Source organism: Pyrgilauda ruficollis, unplaced genomic scaffold, assembly GCF_017590135.1.
Source record: "Pyrgilauda ruficollis isolate IOZ18807 unplaced genomic scaffold, ASM1759013v1 scaffold14, whole genome shotgun sequence".
NCBI lineage: Eukaryota > Metazoa > Chordata > Aves > Passeriformes > Passeridae > Pyrgilauda > Pyrgilauda ruficollis.
Genome location: NW_024512543.1, coordinates 11,287,368 through 11,306,251, shown reverse-complemented (window position 1 = coordinate 11,306,251; position 18,884 = coordinate 11,287,368). Strand labels below are relative to the sequence as shown.

At 38.5% G+C, this 18,884-nt stretch overlaps 1 protein-coding gene across 2 annotated transcripts in view; it reads left to right on the top strand.

Moving 5' to 3' along the window:
- Positions 1 to 16,976, top strand: part of EXT2 (exostosin glycosyltransferase 2) — a 72,900-nt gene extending 55,924 nt beyond the window's left edge. For both annotated transcript variants that reach the window (XM_041460035.1, XM_041460034.1), the window contains 4 exons: positions 6,157 to 6,300; positions 6,817 to 6,945; positions 8,126 to 8,208; positions 14,218 to 16,976. In XM_041460035.1, the coding sequence (XP_041315969.1) occupies positions 6,157 to 6,300; positions 6,817 to 6,945; positions 8,126 to 8,208; positions 14,218 to 14,356 (495 nt within the window). In that variant the 3' untranslated portion in view covers positions 14,357 to 16,976. The remainder of the gene's footprint in view (positions 1 to 6,156; positions 6,301 to 6,816; positions 6,946 to 8,125; positions 8,209 to 14,217) is intronic.
- The last annotated feature ends 1,908 nt before the right edge of the window (positions 16,977 to 18,884 follow it).

The window sequence follows — 18,884 nt, the reverse complement described above, 5'->3', positions numbered from 1 at the left end:
TAAGAAAGCTTTGAATTATTTAGTCACACTCACTGGGCTTCCTAAGTGAGAGCTAGAACATGAAACTGTTACCTAAGTTGAATGAAATTATGAAAACTGCTTCTCTAATGTGGAGAAAGCCATCAAAATGTGATAACTGAGCTGTCAAATTTTTAGCAATCTTAAGTGCAGTTAATACAGGATGATATTAAAAAAAAATACGTTGGACGTATTTCTTTAATGTATGTACATGTGAGGTGAAATATTGCTCTTTCTCCCTCTCGAGTAAAAGAGACTGTTAGCAAGTAACAAGCTTTTGGACTCCAGAAATGTCTTGTGATGATGTAGGTATGCTGAAGTAATAACAACAATGTTAAATAGTGGAGACAGAGGTTTCATCTATCATGTGTGTCTCCAGAAAGGAAATACTTTCCTTGCTAGGTTAAGAGTAGTGAGTTAATACATGAAGTGTGAAAGATGGAAGGAAGAGAAGACAACTGAAGGAAGGGGATTTTGGCTACATAGACCTTCTCTATACTTTGTTGTCTACACTGAATGTTTTAAGCAACGTACTGCAACAGCAGAGCAATCAAGCGCTGGCAGTTCTGCAAGCTGACTTACTTTTGCCTGTGTTGGTGCTTATTACTACTAGTTTTGAGAGTGATCTGATGGGATGAACGACAGCAGATCCATAATGTGCATGCTGCATAAATTCCTTCTCCATTTGCATTTTGACTTCCATTTTCATAAAGCTGTCTCAAAGTGACTAAGAGTAAGGAGTGATTTACCAAAGTCACCTAAGTGACTGTGTAGGTAGTTCTGCTATTGGCAAAGCAGGCTTGAAGGGCTTTGAAGCAAAGATTCAGACTGCAGCAGAGTTCCAGCTGTGTCAGCCAGAAGTCATGTAAAGCAGAACCTTGGTTTTTGTGTGTCTGAACTGTTAATTTTAACACCCTCAGTGGACAATATTTGTAACATCACATGTATTGAGTCTGGTCACTCACACAGAAAGGAGTTGTCCTCATGAAAAACAAAAATAAGGCAAAGAAAATTTGATGTGAATTCTCCTGTAGTCAGTGCAACTAGGGGATAATCAGGACCTGCAACTGTTCATCTCCTAGGATTAAGTCCAACAGGTCTAGCAGTTCAGTAGTGCTGGCTCATTTATTGGCCTTATGGCCATGTGCTTTGGTTGTAGGGACTATCTGAGTAACAGTCCTTATCTTCTGTGTGTGAATGTAACTGTTTGGACATGAGATTGTTTACTTTGGCAGACTGGAAACTATTTCATTTGCAGTTTTTTGCATTTTATTATAAATCCTATTCTTTTTTAATTCTGGGAAGTCAGCTTACTGCACAGTAACATTGATGGAAAATTAAATTGCTGTGTTGAGAAGACAGTTGAGACAAACCTATGAGTAATTTGAATACTTGTATTTTGAGTTTGGCTTCACCAGCCCCACTCCCTCAGTAAATTAAATGAATAGAAATGTCTTTGAATACAGAAGCAGAGCAAATTATTCTAGAAATACACAGTTCTCCTCGTATAGGGAGTGGGTGATGTAACTCCTACTCTCTGGCACAGAAATCAGGGGCTGAAGATTGATCTTTCCTGTCCTTGAGTGTCTGTGAGTTGCTTGACAGGCCTGAGCTGGCTCCCAGATGTTTAAATTGTCCTCAGCCTGTGATAATTTATTTATCTGTTTATGTGTGTTACCAGAAAAGTATCTCTCAAACTCTTGACTCATTTGCAGGGGAATCCAGAGGGAACAGTAGCAGCATATAAGGTTACTAGAAAGTTTTCTTTTAAAAGTAGGTCTGCTTCTGCTTTGGTCATATGAAGGGCTGGAAACGTGACATTCAGCAATTTTCTTTTCTCTCTGGACATCCTTGAGATTTTGCATTTAAACATGTGGCAAAACCCCCTCTGTCACACACTTTTCTGAATGTATAGAGCAAGCCTAAAAAAAACCCAAAAACCCAGAACACTTTGATCTCTGTACACTATCAGCCATAAAAAAATATAGTAACACTCAAAGTGTCAGACATTTTTTACTTGTTAAAAGTGAACTATTATGGTACAGTGATTTATGACCTTCCATAAATCTATTGGAGCAAGGAGAAAAATAGTCCCTGTGTGCTGCTGTATTAAGGTAGCAGAAGAACACTCATGACATTCTGACTTAGAAAAAAGTAGTTCTGTTAAGTTACATGACTTGGGACACTGGAAAAAAACTGTTATGTCTAGATAATTTTTTTTCCCACTTACTGAACTTTGTTGTTCGCAGAGAGATTATCAAGAGAGACCCAAGAAATGGAACAAGTATTTAGATTATCATAATCTTGAAAAGTTAAAGCAGAACCATTGGCCACCTCTGAAGTGTTTGGTGTTTGAATACAAGACTGAAATCAAGCATTGTAGCATTCCCACCTGTGTGTCTCAGCTGGCCTCGAGGCAGATATCATAGCATTAAGTAATTTCTTATCCCATACTTGTGCAGCACTTTGTCCTTACAGAGACAAAATATTTTTATTAGAGCAATAATAGAAATAGTCTAAATGGGGATTATTGTTCTGAGCCTACGTTTTTCGTTCATAAAATATACAGTTTGGTGCATTGCTAAATTTGCATTTATTCTGTTGAAAACTTTTGGCCTTCTGTTGGTAGATGATCTTATTCTGTCTCAGAATTGTTTTTCAGTGCTTCATGTCTCTGGCACTCTTTAAAAAAAATCTATTCTCTGTTGAATTGCATATTTTGCTAGGCTGAAATTTTCATAAAGTTGGAATGCCTTCTTCAGAGGAATTCTTCCTTGTTCATTTAGACTTTAAAAGTTTAGTTTTCAGCATTCCTTTGTAGGACGAGTACTATAACTCTGCTTAACAAAAAAATTCTTCACTGCTGGCCACATTCAAAGCTCTTCTTCAAACTGATATTTTACAAAATGTGTGTGTGCAAAGCATCATACATCTTTTAAATGGACTCTGTGTTTACATTTTACTTTATTTTTTTAATAGTAGCACAAGCCATTTCTTTGAGGACTGGGAAGTAATTAAGAGTGGATATGGCTCTGGAAGGCAGAAGGAGTATGATGGATTGAGTTTGTTTTCATTTGTAGAGAATAATCAGTGTTTCATTTTTAAAACGTTGTCATGGTAGCTTTGAAAATGCTGTCTATTTTCTGTTCATTAAATTGCTGAAATTAATGTGACTTAATGTAATCTACTGAATTTAATACATAAATGTTTTAGAACGTTTTGTAGAAGGAAATGCTTCCCTGTCCTTCTGGCTGCATGGAGAGTTTGCTGTTCTGATGGCACAGCAAATTGCACAGAATAGTTGAGGCTGTCAGGCAGAAAGAGCTCTGGAGAGATGAGGCTGGAGGGTGTTTTAGCTATACTGTTTATATCACTTGGGAACTTGACTTGGAAACAAAATTACTATCATTTCCTTTTGGTTTTCCTTACAAGACTTTTAGTTAAACTACTAAGTCAGAACTTCTATTTGACATTTCATATGGGAGATGCTTCATCCAAGAATATTTATCTTCAGGGTTGACTACCAGAGTCTTTGGAATGACTTGTCTGCAAATAAGCATACCTCCTCTTCACTTGGCAATATGTTTTTCCTTGGATGTGTCCCTTACCAGTATTAAAGCAGGCCATCCTGCTTAGTCTGAGAAAGCTAATAAGATCACTGGCTAAAATGAAATGTACTCCTAACAGACTAATAAATTATAGGCAACCATCAAACAAGAAAATGGACAGTAATACGAAATAGAGAGTAGTATTAGAATCATTACCACTATTTTTATTCTGAAAGCTTCCTTATATGCAGTAGCTGTATATATTAATTTTGGCACAAAGCATATGTATGGATTTGGGCAATGAGCTGGATGGAGTCACTGGGAGCCTTTCCAGAATCACCATTGAATGAGCTAGTGGTGAATATTATGAAAAAGCCAAGCTTTTCCACTGACTTCAAAAGCATTGCTTTTAAAGGGAATCTTTGTTCAAAACACCAAAGTTACTTTTTAGATCGAACTGACAATTTTCAGAGGCCAGGACAATTTTTTACAGGGTAGAGTTGATATTTAGAGTGACACAACAACATCTGTATGAGTAATGTGCATTATAGTTGGCTTTTATTTTATGTCATTTAGACTCTTGAAGATGACACCAAGGGCAAAAACTATAAGGGGTATGAATCCAGGGTTCTGTGTTGAGAAGGCACTGCACTCCCGTGGGAAGCAGTAGCTGACTTTAATCTTTCTTTCAGCTGCTGTTAATATGCATGCCGTTTCCTCTACAAGAATTCTTAGCCCAGTACGGTGCAGATCTGTAGTGTTCCATTAAATCCTTTGTTGAGCCTCAGTAGCTTATGTGGTGGTGCCTTCCGACAGCTGGGAGATAGACATTTTAATATTCAGGTTTAAAACTAAATCATTAAATTTTTGAGTCCTGGAGAGTAAGGAATAAATTTTTAAGTGTTGTACATTTAGTTTTGTGTTCTTTATTAGGGTTTTCTACATCATGTCAAAATAGATATCTCAAGCCCTCACTGGCTTGCCTGCCAGAAGTCTGTATTGTTTTAATTAGCTTATGGCACCAACTTGTAAGTGTCCTCTGAATTCTCTTCCTTCAGTTCCAAAATATCTCTGCTTTCAAGAACCCTCTGTGTTGGAGCGTTGTCATATCTAAATACTATCCCAGTACTTGTGCCCTAGAACTGTCTAGAAAGATTGATTTCTGGATAAAATAGTAGTTGAGGAGTCAGAAGATCTGGTTCCCATTCTTGTTTCCTGTATGATTTTTGGCAAGTTCCCTCACCTGGACATTTGAAATAATAACTGCCCTCATCATGGGATTCTGAAGCTGTATTAACTGACAGCAATAAAATGTGTTGAGATGTATAGATGAAAAGGTATATAGTAATGAAAAATCACAGAAATGTAGATGCAGAAGCAGTAACTTAAAACTGATTGTTTTATCATATTTACTGTGACAAAATACTTGCACAGAGTCTTTATAGTCCAGGCTTCCCAACTGAAATGCACTGACACATAAGAAGTGGCCAAAGTGAACTGCTGATGGGGTGACATTAGCAGGATGGTGGAATTCCAGATAACACTTCCTTTACTGTACATTCAACTGTAGGGCTCCCTTGTCTGTTGTACAGATGAAAGAATTTGTGAAGGGATGCTTGGGGATTTTTGAGGTACTTTGTTCTTGTTGTTGATCTTGCATACAAAAATTTCATTATAGATGCATTTGTTTGTTTATACATTACCAACCTAGACCAGAAACTCTTGTAACCTAACTGTATGTTAGAGAGTGAAGACTCATTCTTCCAACAAGCCTAGCAGTTATTGGGATTAAGGGACAAATTTTGAATAATTTGTCTGCAAATAATGCAGACAAATTGTATCTAGCAAACAAATAGCATTCAGACCCCTCTAAATAATTATAATCCTTCCTCCCTTTTTCTCTAATGCAAAAATTGTCCATTATTTAATGTGGCCAGCAGTGTGGAGAACTGGGGTTGCGTTAATGATGCCCTTCTCCTTGTTCTTGTCTACTGTATTTGATCCTGTAGTCAGCTATAAAATAATGTATGGAGTGACAAGGCTGGTATCTTGATTGTATCCAGCTGTCTGGAACAAGTCAAGGGCAAAGCAGCCTTCCATGTAGCCAAGCACCCACTAAAGAATACCAGAAATATTAAAATTTAAGCCAGTTCCTGACAAAGGAAGCAGGTTGGTTAGATCCAAAGCCAGCTGTGAAAGTAGTTAGGTTGTAGTCATATCTCCTGAAGTTAACATCAAAAGTTTCATTTTAATCATGCTTGGGTTTAGTTAGAGTTAAAATCTTTTTGAATAGTCATTTGTGTTTTTCTATAACAATTATTTTAGTAGTCCATTAGTGGCCTTTTGCTCTGGGACATGGCTTCTCTGAATTGTAGGGTCCTTCCACAGCAAAGCTTACTGTTTTTTGTACTTCTTCTTGTTGGAACTTTTTGTTCGAAGAATTTGGACTTAGAAGAATTTAAGTGATCTTTGCCCCACTGAAACTCTACCCTTCCAGATGTGTTGCATTTGCTACCCTTCCAGAAAGCAGATGTGTTTGCTTTTTGTGCAGGGCTGGTTAACAGCATGTCACATTTTTTTTTCTCTTCAGGTCTGGCGTGAGTTCCCTGACAGGTTGGTTGGATATCCAGGTCGCCTGCATCTTTGGGACCATGAGATGAACAAATGGAAATATGAATCAGAATGGACCAATGAAGTCTCAATGGTGCTCACTGGGGCAGCCTTTTATCACAAGGTGATACACAACTTGCACTGCACTAATGTAGAGTGTGTACATTAAAAAAGATCTCTTTGTGCTTCTGTCATTGTTCCATCAGTTTTTGTGGTGCTATGATTATGTTCTTTAAAACAGTTGGAGAACTGATTGCAAACTTTACCTAGACCTCTTTCAGTTGCTGTGAAAACCATTGATTTGTCTCTGCCAGTGAAATAAAACCATTACTTACCTTTATGAACTTACAAAACTGCCAGTTTGCATGACCTGAAAGTACCTAGCAGATTTTGCAGGGAATGTAGCTTTGTAGCTGGCAGGTTCAGAAAAGAGAACCAATTTTAATGAAATTTTTGTGGTGGTCAGGAAAAGAATAATATGCAGTTTAGCACCCAAAAATTCTTTCTATCTGCTGAAGTAGTTCTTGTCTGAAGGCACTATCACTTAGCTGCCTGCTGTTCCATGACTGAAATATTTAGTCTTGTAGTTACTGTATCTATATTTAAAATTATCTTCTTTTTCTCACTTTATTCTCTGCAGTATTTCAACTATCTTTACACCTATAAGATGCCTGGAGACATCAAGAATTGGGTGGATGCTCATATGAATTGTGAAGATATTGCCATGAATTTTCTAGTAGCAAATGTCACTGGCAAATCAGTCATTAAGGTGGGGCTTTTCTGCTGTTTATCTTTACAAAATTAAAAAATATGAGATACTTATTTAAATTTATTCAGTTGGGTTCAATATGTTACTTAATCCTCCTTTTTCTCTCATTTTTCCCCAGTATGGTATCTTGGTCTCCTTCCATGATAGAAAAGCCCTTCTGGTAAAATTTTTATGTTAACTGAGAACAGAATTATTTTTTACCAGTTGTTTCTGGTGGTTATTTTAGCCATCTAGATGAGCTATAAAAAAGATAATTTAAATGACAGCTGTACATATGTGTGTGTATATGTACATGCCCACAGACATATATTTTAACTATTTGAGATCGCTAGAGGAAAGAAATTGCCAACTGTCCACAGCTCGCTCTGTCGTGGCCTGACAACAGCTGATTTATAGGAATGTTAATTGCAAGAACATTAATTGCAAGATCAGCTTTAAATGAACTTTTTATCCCCGACTTAATTTCCTGACATGTTTCGACACGTTTTCAGGTCTAGACATTCACTCCGTACATTCATTTCCAAGTGTGTCAACTTGGAATGAGATTTAGAGGCCACCAGGCATTACTTCAATTAGCAGGGTCCATTCTCCCTTCTGTCCATCATCATTTACTGGGACTGGTGGCTGCATTTCCTAGAAAAGTCTTTAGAAGATAAAGTGTGTGCTTTTGCCGAAAAAGTTTCTGAGCTGTATGAGGGCAGAGCAGAGTAATTTGGCACCTCTGTGCGATTCGGAGAGCCTTGCAGGGCTTGCCAGTCAGCTCTTAACTGGAGAGAGCAAAAGAGCGCCTGTTGGATTAACGTTATGGTGAAGTATGGGAAGCTATATTTCATCGCTGTTATGGCTGCAAGAACAAATGGTGTTTATACAGGGACCTTGGCAGTGAGAAAACAGTCATTAAACAGGAATTAAGGAGCTTGTCATCGCCACTTCTTTTCGGTTACAGAAGGAAAAAACCCTCCAAGCCGTTTTTATTGGGCCCCTGTGAATTTTGCAGTCAGCCGGGCCAGATGGAGCTGAATGGAGGAATAGAGTGGCTTTTTTTTTTGTACACCCCCTCTTTTTGAGACAGCTCAGCTTACACTGCAGGCATGTTCAGAGGTATTGCACTGCTCTCTGTGCAAGGAGATTAATGTCCCTTCTGTTGATATTTGATAATATCTGGCATGCCTTTCTGCAGGTGACCCCACGAAAGAAGTTCAAATGTCCAGAATGCACAGCAATTGATGGGTTATCACTGGACCAGACACACATGGTGGAAAGGTGAGTGACCACTCTCTGTTTCTCTGATTGCCTTGTTCTGATCCCTAGAAGAATCTTATCCTGTGTCTCATTAAGTTAGGATCAAAAATGATAGTGTTTTTATAAATTACTGATTTTGAAAGAATGTTACATGGATTTGATCAGCATAAGTCATTCCTACAATGGGTGATGTGTCATTGAAAAGCAGACTACTACAAAAAAGGACTTTAGAAGGGTACACTTTTCATCAGCTTTACTGTAAAGATTATAGGACATATATGAAGTTCAGGTTCTTGGTTGGCAGTACTGTCAGTAATACCACATTTCTGTTTGCTGTGGAATATCAACTGTAATAAGTATGAACTCTTTTTTTAAACAAGGCAGTTTGTAGCTTACCAAAGAGCAGAACAGATATAAATTATAAATTATTAATAAAATAATTTGAAGTGATATTTGTACATCGTCTTCTTTCTAAGGATTGTCAAGCACATTGCTTCCACTAGTGAAGGGCATTTGCTGCACAATTCCATGTTGCATTTTTTAACAATGGCAGCATTATTATGTTTTTTTCTAAAAATTTAGTTTTGAAATGAAGTATGCATTTGGAAAGGCATTGAATGCTTAGAGTGAAATACTGAAAGTTTATAAGTGTAATATTTGCATCCCCTGCTTTACAGTAAAGGGCTTTCCAGCCTTGACCAAGACACTAGGCTTCTCTCTGCCTTGGCTTCTGAATTTGTGAAATCAGGAGAAGTTTCTTCATTTTTCAAAGCTGTTCAATACCCATGTGTGAAATAGGCTATCTGACAATAAATGTACATACCAGTTATTAGGTGGAATTAACCTGAAATTTAGGACCAATAAAAGCATCTCACTTTAGGCTTCTTGGGCTGTTGCATCTCTCCTGCAAACTTTGGGAAAAATTATTTCCTTCAGTAGAACTGATGAGGTAGGTAAGCAGGGGGAAGAAGTCACCAGAAGATACAGACAGTTGGACTTGATGATCTTAAAGGTCTCTTCCAACATTTTTGATTCTAAGAGGTGACAAAAAAAAATAAAATCTGACCTTCATTTAAAACAGGCCATTTCAGATTTGCATGAGGAGGTACAACATGGTTATCTTACTAGTCATTAGTAAGACACTTATCATTTTAACAGTGAACTTATTTCTGTCCTTCTCTGCAGAAATCACAAAATTTTAAGTATTGTATGGGCTTTAGTAAGACTGGATTAAAAAAGTGTGCAACTCAGAAGTAAAACATACCCCATTAAGATGGTAAAAATTACTCTGCAGGAAAATACTTGATCAAGGGATGGGAAATTTTGTAGACCTTAAATGTTAGCTAAAAGGGAAGCACAAAAGGTCCCCCCATATCTAACAATTCTGACCTGGCTTACAGAATGGACTACCTAAGCCGGTTAAGCTTTCCTGTGGTCGTAGCAGTAGTGCTACAACAACACTTGGGAATTTTAGTTATGAATTAGGTTCTCATTAAGGTAAATGCCGTAAAAACAGAAGATGAAAAAATTGCTCTTTGCCTTGAGGTGCATTATGATGCTGGGTAAAGGTCATGTTTCCATGTCTATAGCAGTTCTTGCATCCTCAGAGTAAAGTGTCATTGACAGTTTATTGAGAACATGTTTAAACTGTTGTTTTGCTTGTCTGTAATTTTGAAAAGTGGGGAATACTGGGCTGTGGGAAGTGTTAGATGGACTGCAAATCCACATACTTTTATTTGCCTAGCCAAAGAAGTACATGCTGAGATAGAATCTGAGTGCAGGGGAATCTGGAGAGATATACAGTTTAGGTACATTCAAACTTGATTTTGAAAATCCTTAATATCATACTGAAACTGCTTGCTACACCTAATGCCTTCTTGCCCTGTGTTATCATCTACCTAAATATAAGGGAGCTATTTGAGAATCTAAAAGGGTTTACTTTTTGAATCTTTTATGCTAGATATTCATTTAAAGTGGATAATAAATGGTAACAACTCCTAGAGCAAATTTTCCTAACTTAGCAGTGAGTAAGGCTCTCATATCTATCTATCTATCTATCTATCCATCCATCCATCCATCCATCCATCCATCCATCCATCCATCCATCCACTATTTTCAGGGTCAGGAGAGAAGCTGAATGGAAATAAATGCATGCATCAGGGTATCCTTGCCATTATAAAAGAATAACTTTGTACTGATAACTTTACAGTGACAATAACTGAGGTGTCAGGCACAGAGACCTTATCAGCTTCCCCAAGTGCCTGACTTGCTTTTTAGCATTCAGAGATAACAAGCAGGTAGTCTGAGCTAATTACTTGCCTGGATATCCAGGGATCAACCTACTGTTTGTGAAACAGTTTATCAGGGCTGTCATGTACACGCACAACATTTAGCGTTAGGTTTCTGGTTCGGAAATAGCAGAGGGATCCCCAGCAACTGCCTGTTGGTTTTTGTAAAGGGAAAAGATTTGAGAAGTCAGTTGTGGAGATCTGTCCAGGAAAGATACATAACTAACTGGTTTTGTTGGGCATTTTGACTTGTTCAGCGGAGACAAAGGAAGATGGTATAGTTGAACTCTGTCTCTTATTATTAAGAAATTTTATTATTTTAGCGATACACTAAATCATGGGAAAGCCAACTTTGGTATTCTTCCTGCTGTCTAATTTATTTTAGAGAAATAGAAGACTTTAGTCCCCAGGGTTATCAAACTCCATCATTAAAATACATTCACTGAAGAAAACTTTGAACCAAGAATTCCTCTCTTGCCCTAGGTTAGCCTTTACATCAGGTCACAGAAGAAACTGCAGGGAGGTCTCATAATCCCTGTATTTACAGGTGTTTAAATAGCAACAAGTTTACTGCCTGTAGCATCTTTGCATCTGGCTCTCAAAAATGGACAGTTCTTTAAAATGCAATCTAGAGGGCAAGTGCCAGTACAGTAAATATAGCAAAGGTGCTTCTGCAGCCACAATAACAGCAGTGTTTCATTTAGGACATGTAAGTATTTGTCAGAGTCAAAATAGGAAGCCATTTCCTTAAGAGGCAAACTGCCCAGGTCACAGTTGGCCAAAGGTTGCAGGTACAGGGCTACCCTACCAAAAAGTTAGTTGAATTATAGCAGTGAGGAACCTGATTAAGAGAGACCTTAACAAACACCAAGTTCATCCAGGGGCAATGGGGCTTGCAGTTTCTGAGTTCACACAATCTTAATGTCTTATTAAGCTGAGTACAACTGTATGTTGTCAGCAAAGCAAGGGAAAAAATAATACTTGGAAGCAAACATGCCTCTGTTACTTTGAATTTGAAAAACTATTGATACAACTAAGAGAAACACCTTCCCTCCATATTGAGATGACATTACATTCTCTTGGCTACCTAGCTTTCAGTGTTTAATGTTCTAGATATCCTTTCTGGTTTATATTGTCCATAAGTGGCAAGGACTTCGGAATTCAAGTGATTTAGTTCAGTGCTAGAGATGAAATTTTTGGAAAGAAGTGTATTTCTTTCAAACACACTTTGTGGCTTGTGCATGATATTTCTTTCCTTTTAAAAAGCCTTTTTCTGATCTTTGAATTTGATATTTATTTGTGGAGGGCTAACTTCTGCTTCAGCCAGAGTGTTTAGAACATACTAATTTTTCCATTTTTAATTTTTGCCATTTCTTTAACAATGAAATGGTTTCCTGATGGTTAAAGATATTGTACTGGCAGGGTTTAATGGACTTGCCACCAAAATAAGTTCAGCTGTAGAAGGATCCCATCATGATATTTTGTCATAAGACCTCACTTTTGATTTGGGAGTATAGCCTCTGGAGGGAAGAGGTCAATTTTGTCTGCTCTATCCATTTAGTTTTGTCTTTTGCTCTGAGGGTGCCACTTAGTTCCGGTTGTGACAATGGCTGCTCTGATGTGGACACCTGCCTACCAGGCAGTAGGCTGAGATAACTAATTCATTTCACACCAGCCACCAAGCAGCTGTTACATTACAATGTCTTTCAGTCATTACTGGCAAAGGCAGGATTTGAACCAGTAGACTAAAAGTATTCTTGTATTCCAGAAACCAATGAAGGCCAGCAGCTGTGCAAACCTCTCACATGCACATCTCCCAGGGCATCTACCTCCTTGGCTGTGAAGTTTGTGGGTTTCCTGCCATGAGGCTTCTCCAATACGCATCATGGATTAGTTAACCACATTTCTTACAAGTAACAGATTATTTGAAAGTCTGACTTTATCTAAAAATCAGATGTGTTTAAGATGTCTCATAGTGGGCATCCTGTGGAAGCAACAGAAACTGCTTAATGTTCCTGGAGAAAACACTTAGATCCTGCTGTCTGCAGGAACTACTGCAGTGAACCTTTCAGTGCCTGTGGTCCAAATCTCATTCTCTTGATGGTTCACCTTGTTATTGCAGATATTGAACAGCTGCCTGGGTCTTCACTTCAGTCCTTACTGGTGGCTCCTTTGCTCTTTCACATCTCTGCTACACTGGAGGAGATAGTGCTTGTCACAGGAGTAGAGATTGTGTCCCACTGTACATGGTTTTCTCTTACACTCTGAATTCCTTTTCTTTTCTTTTCTTTGTGGTCCCAATGATTTGAATCTGAAGATAGGAAGGTATGAGGTAGGACGAAGTATGAGAGGATGGGAAGATAGCAAAAAGTGAAGCATCTGCATTTACCTGTATTAATATTTTATTCAAGTATCACTTCATATGAAGTAGTTTTTTGACACTTTTCTCAGGGCAGAAAATGGTCTGAATTATGACCATTATAGCCTGAAACAGCTATGTGTTTGAGGAAATAATTTTGAAAACTGCTCTTGCTGTCCCGTCTACTTCAAAAGAGTGTTTGGGGCAGTGTTGGGCAGTCCTCATCACAGAACTGTCACACTCAGTTGGTGTGATTGACCAGGTCCTGATGAGGAAAATTATCCTGGAGCCATAGTGACCCCCTAACCCTTCAAAGGGGTCGGGAGAGGGTGCAGTGGTTGGAGAGTGAGAGACCTGCTCTGCCACGGCCTGCAGCACTTCAGACTCTGTAGCTGAGTCAAAGTGCTCACTTCTTTGTTTGTTTGGCAAAAGAAATGTCACCTGTTTTCTTGACGCTCTCTGTTATGTGCAGGGAACTGTTGTCATGATCCTCAGTATCTGAATTCCTTAAAAGCTGTTTTATGTAGCAGGCAGCTCATGTTAGCTGAGCCTTAGCTGAGGTGAGATGAACCAGGTTTTCTCTGCCTTGCTTCCACAGGTAGTGCCCTTCAATGAAAAAGTTAAAGGAGCAATGTAGCGGTTAAATATCTGTTTGCTTGTTTTTTGAAGAACAATGGCTGTTCCTTTCCACATTACTGACACCTGGGATTATTAAAATTGAAAGAGTCATCAATGGTCCAGTTTTTTGTGCTAATATGATGGTCTCATTGCTCAATATGTCTTTATTTAGACAAGGAAAAGAAACTAGTTAGTTTGTATCATTTTATAGTTTTAATTCAGCTTCACCTTTAAGTTACATTACAATCAGCTCTGCCTATTCTCTGAGGCATGTTTATTTTTTTGTGGGAAAAGATAGAGCTTCTGAAGAAGCCTGAAGAAAGACAGACTTTTTTTTTTTTAGAACTCTGTTTTCACAAAGCCTTGGTTTTTGCAAAACCTTCGTTATAAACGAAACTGACCCAACAGTGGCCCTTTAAGAGACATGTTGGCAGTTAATCTGTTCTGGTTTACAGCATGTACATTGCTTTAAGAATGACTGGAATTCTAGGGGGAGGGAGAAGGGAAGCTTTGACCTCCATGTGCACATGTGCTGCTGCCAGCATCCCCTTGCTCGTCTCTGTGATTAAACGGATAAATCAAAGAACACCAGCTTCTTTTCTGTTCTCTCTGCAGTGAGGCTCTCTTTTTATTTATTAGTAGCCAGCATGGCTGAAATACTTCCAAGTGCAAGAGGGAAGGTTTCTACCAGTTATTTTGGTGTGGGAGTTGGTAGCCAGCCCAGTTGTTGGGAGTTCTTAATTATACTGCTTTCCTTTTCCCCAGATCTGAATGCATCAATAAGTTTGCCTCTGTCTTTGGGACCATGCCTCTCAAAGTGGTGGAGCATCGTGCTGACCCCGTCCTGTACAAAGATGACTTTCCTGAGAAACTGAAGAGCTTTCCCAATATCGGCAGCTTGTAAAGAGTGAGACAAACCTCCGTGAGGAAAACTACAGCTGAAAAGGTGCTATGAGGACTATAAGGCCCTGAAGACAAAACTTGCTAGAGAGTGGGTTGCATCTGAGGGAGATGGGAATTCATGTTGTTGTCTTCCTTTTACATTGCACAAAGTTGTAATTGAAATCTGAACTGCTCCTCTGTTGCTCAGAGAGAGTTGAATCTATTTGCGGGTTCTCCAAAAAATGTCAAACACATGCTTTTGTCCAGAGGAGGGTATGCACCTGGAAGAATAAAACAGAATCTTGCTCTCTGTGGCCTGACTGGCATGACTGACCTCTTCTGTCAAATGTGCTGCAGGCTCTCTGGTTAGTGAGCATCCATCCATTCAAACAACTGTCTGCCATGTAGAGCTGTTCTCTTTTGGGAGGAGTTTATTTCCTGTGTGGCTGGTGGGCCTCTGTCTTTTGAGCTTTAACTGTTGTCTTAAGTAACTGTGTTACAAATATTTTCATCTCTAATATGAGACAAATGTTTATTTTTTTACAACATCACAAACAAAAATCTGTCTGTTTTCATCTAGTTTAAAGAGCAAAGCAAAATTTGTGTTACTTAAATTATTTTGATGGAGATAGAAACACAGCATCTCACAGGACACTGTCCTTCAAAGCAGAGACCTGCAGGACAGAACTGCAATTGCTGCACTTCCTGCGTAAATCTCAGGTTTTCTGCTGCCCTCATGCAAAAGACTCTGACTCTCTATCAGAACTAGTTGTATAATACAGAAAATTATTTGTCTTTAGTCTTCTTATATTTTTTATCTTCATTATAAAACCAGCAATCAGGTTACTCTTTTACATTGTAGCCATCCATAGGGATGAAGTGTGAAATAAGTTTTTCATGTCTGAATCCTCTTCAACAAGCAGTGTACTAATTTTTAAAATACCTATATCTGCAGAAATTCCTAGTTCCAGCTTCAATGTACAGGCACGTGTATGTGTAAGACACTGTTAACGCACACTTACAAACTCCTGTAAGTTACCATTGTTGGCAAAACTATTGTGTCTTTGGTTGTAATTTAAGGAACCCATTGCCACAGGGTGAAACATACAGCTTAGGAAGTCTTTTGGAGAAGATTTACATTTCTTGGGAGCATTTGAATTGTTTCTCCATACTGAAATTAATCTGAATGAGAAAGAGAAATGCAAGAAAATTAGAAATACAGCTGCCTGGACTGTTACTCTTGCCCTTCAGTATTAATGAGGGTCCTAAGTTGGGCTGAGAATGCAATCTCTTTTCTACTCCACTGATAAAATGCTTGTTACTAGATAAGTGTGATTTCACTGTCTTTTGAAACCTCTGTTGCTGCTGGTTACAGACACATCCTACTTGATGGGCTGTTTTTCTGTTACAGTGCAAGCAACCTTATTCCTCAGATTTGCCAAACCCCAAACAATAGGACAAGTGTTAGACATCATGGTTCACCCCCTCTCCTAAACTGGATACGCAGCAATGACAGAAACCAAATGAAAGTCAGGCTAGAAACAGGAAACATCTGCTCCTATTTGTCTCACCCCCACTAAGACTTATCTTATTGCCCAATGCAGTGGATGTGCTGTGAATAAAAATCATATTGGAACAATAGCTTTGAGGGGATGCTTCACTTCATAACCTCCTTGGGATGTGCCTGTAAACTGTATCATCTGACTCTCTGGGAGTGTTTAATTACTAGTAAGTGTTTTTTTGCTGCACTCTTTGTTTCTTTCCTGAGTTGCTATGGGAGCTAAAAGGGTAGCTGTTGCAGTGACAACTGCTGTCTGCACAGTGGCTATCACAAGAGAGAGGAAGGTTTGTTACTCATTATATCTCCTTTGCAGCCTTTCAGGTTTATTGACATGAAGCTTCTTTTTGAATCTTCCTGTTGATTTATGTGCTGGTGCTTGAGCATCAGCATATTTCCCTGGAGAAGTTTGCTTTAAAAGGGTAGCTGTAACAGTGCAGTAGTCAGTTTTAGCTGTCCTTTTGGAGCTGATCTCAGCTTGGCAGGCCTAGCAGTTTAACTGAGTTATAACACCTTCCTTACAGAGTTGTGAAGCTGCTGTGATTTTTTGATTTTTTTCTCAGTAAGCCAGTAAAGGTTCATTTTGCACAGAGTCATAAAAGACACTGAGGACTTGAAATACTTGGTTGAATATTTTTAGATGTAGACAGCCAAACCAGTCCTGCTAAACTGAGGTATTATCTCCAGTCAGTAAAAAGGTAACGTGTCCTCGTGTCTGCATCCAGGAGCATCTGAGTAGTTTCCCCTTGCACAAAATGTCCAGTGACCCCTAACTATTATGTTTATCCTTTGGCCTTTTACAGTTGCTTTTATAGGGCTAGCTCATTTACAACCCCATTTGTCTCTGTTTAGTGCCATGGGGAAAATTGGGCAATTGACCATAAAGAAAAATTGTAAAATTGCCTACTTACTTGCTCTCTGCATTTATTATTGTGATGCTCTTGATGCAAATTCTGTAAAGGTAAGATGTAATTGTATGTCTGATTTACAATGGGAGTTTTGTCAATCTTTAAATTAAGATAATTTTTAACTTTTCATTGTATATATGATATCCAAAAAAGCTTGATAATTGTATATTAAAAATTAAATCACATGAGTGTTTATTGTATTTCACTTCTGGAGTGGCACAAGAAAACATGAATTAATTCAGAAGGAAGAATTTCAGTGACAAGCTCTTTTACTACATAAATCTGTGTTAAACTTGAATATTCACAATGCACTTCAGGAAGACCTGTCAATATTTTGTCTTTCCCATAACTGATGGCTGTCTTGAAAACAGAAGTTTGGTCTGCATCCCAGTCACCTTTTGGGGAGAGTAGTTGTTACTCTGATTTTCTGCCAAGATTTGACAATTGCATTTATCTTGGAGAAATACGGAACTTTTTTTTTTTTTTTTTTTTTTTTTGCAAAGAGATACAGCAGATGTTAAATAACTGTGCAAGGGGGAATGTGCTGCAGGGGCTGCTCTGCCAGTCGTGGGGAGTGCTAAGTATGCATTTTTAGCATCACTAACTCTTCCTAAAATGCAAGAGTTTTTCCTTCCTCACACCTCCACCATCTTTATTACAGGATGTGAAGATTCAGGCCCTCATGTTCTGAATGACTCTGTCCTTCCATCTCTAGCTCCTGCTCTGCAACCTCCTACCATCCATCATGCTTCCACTGGTGTGGTTCAAATATGCTTTACTCCAGCAACAAGTTTATCCCCCTTAATTATCCATTCAGGGCCTTTTAAACTCAAGGACCTTGGAGACACAGATGTAAAAATAATTGTGAGGTGGGATTTAAGTGATGCTCAGTACTTCTGATTAATTTTGCTTTTAGGCTGTATTGGTGAGTGTTAAGCATTCTAAAAAGATGCTATACTAAGACACATGAAAATGGATTTACAAGGGCAATTTTAATGTTAAAATATACCTCCAAGATTTGATATGAATGCCCTCCGTAACGAATGTCTGATACGTTGGATACTTCTCACAGGTAGAGCAGCTTTTGATCAGGAAAGATCTCAGAATGGTTAATGGGTACTGCATAAATCTGTCCAGCCTCTTACGTGGAAGCTGCTCTCACAACCAAAGCATGATACATGGAAGAAAAACTAAAATAGGTGGTGCTGATGAGAAAATGGGATCAGACAGTGAGTATGATTTTTTTTTTTTCTCTTTGAAGATTTGCATACTTAAATTTTACTATGACTGCTGCAAAACATGTTCTTTTGTAAACTAAAATGTAAATAATGTGTAGTTCTTGTCATCGGGGGTAGTCTGATCCATGTACTTAAATCATGAAAAAAAAATTCTGCAAACTTATGTTTGTTTAAATCTGTGCTAGAAAATTAGCAATTTCCCAATTCCAGTTGCTAACTTCAGTCTGATCCTAAAGAGCTGAGAAGAGCAGAGCAAATCCTGGCAAGTATTTCTCCTGTACTGCCTTTTCATTTCAATTTCTAGACTGAAAATAATTTCTGTCAAAACCTGCCGGAAAATACCAAACCCAATACTCCACAGGATCTGCAAGTTATCCCATAAGCAGGTCACTTCAAAGCTCTTGCTAACATTGGCATGTGACAGAGGTAGGATTTGCTTAGCAGAAAATTCAGGTAGAACATGTTTGTTTTACTATTGAGTCATAGGTCCTTAAGTTGTATCTCATGCTGTTGGGAGTGCCTGTAGGACAATGTAAGTTCTTTTTATGATGCCTGCCACTGCTGTATCTAAGTGCAAGAAATTGAGCTTCATGGTCCTCCTGCATGGGTAAGATCAGCCTCTTCCTTGTAGCTGCAGATGAGGAAACACAGGGAGGCAGTCGGATTCCCTTTGGAGATGTGTGGGTAAAAACAGGATTGAACACCAGTATCCCAAGCCTGGGATTTAGCAGAACAGCTACACTTTTGTCTGAATTTTTGTTTGTTTGGAGTTCTGGGTTCCTCACTACCAAGGCAGAGGACTGTTAGCCTTGACTTTAAGAATCAGCAGGCTTCAGCGGGCCCTGG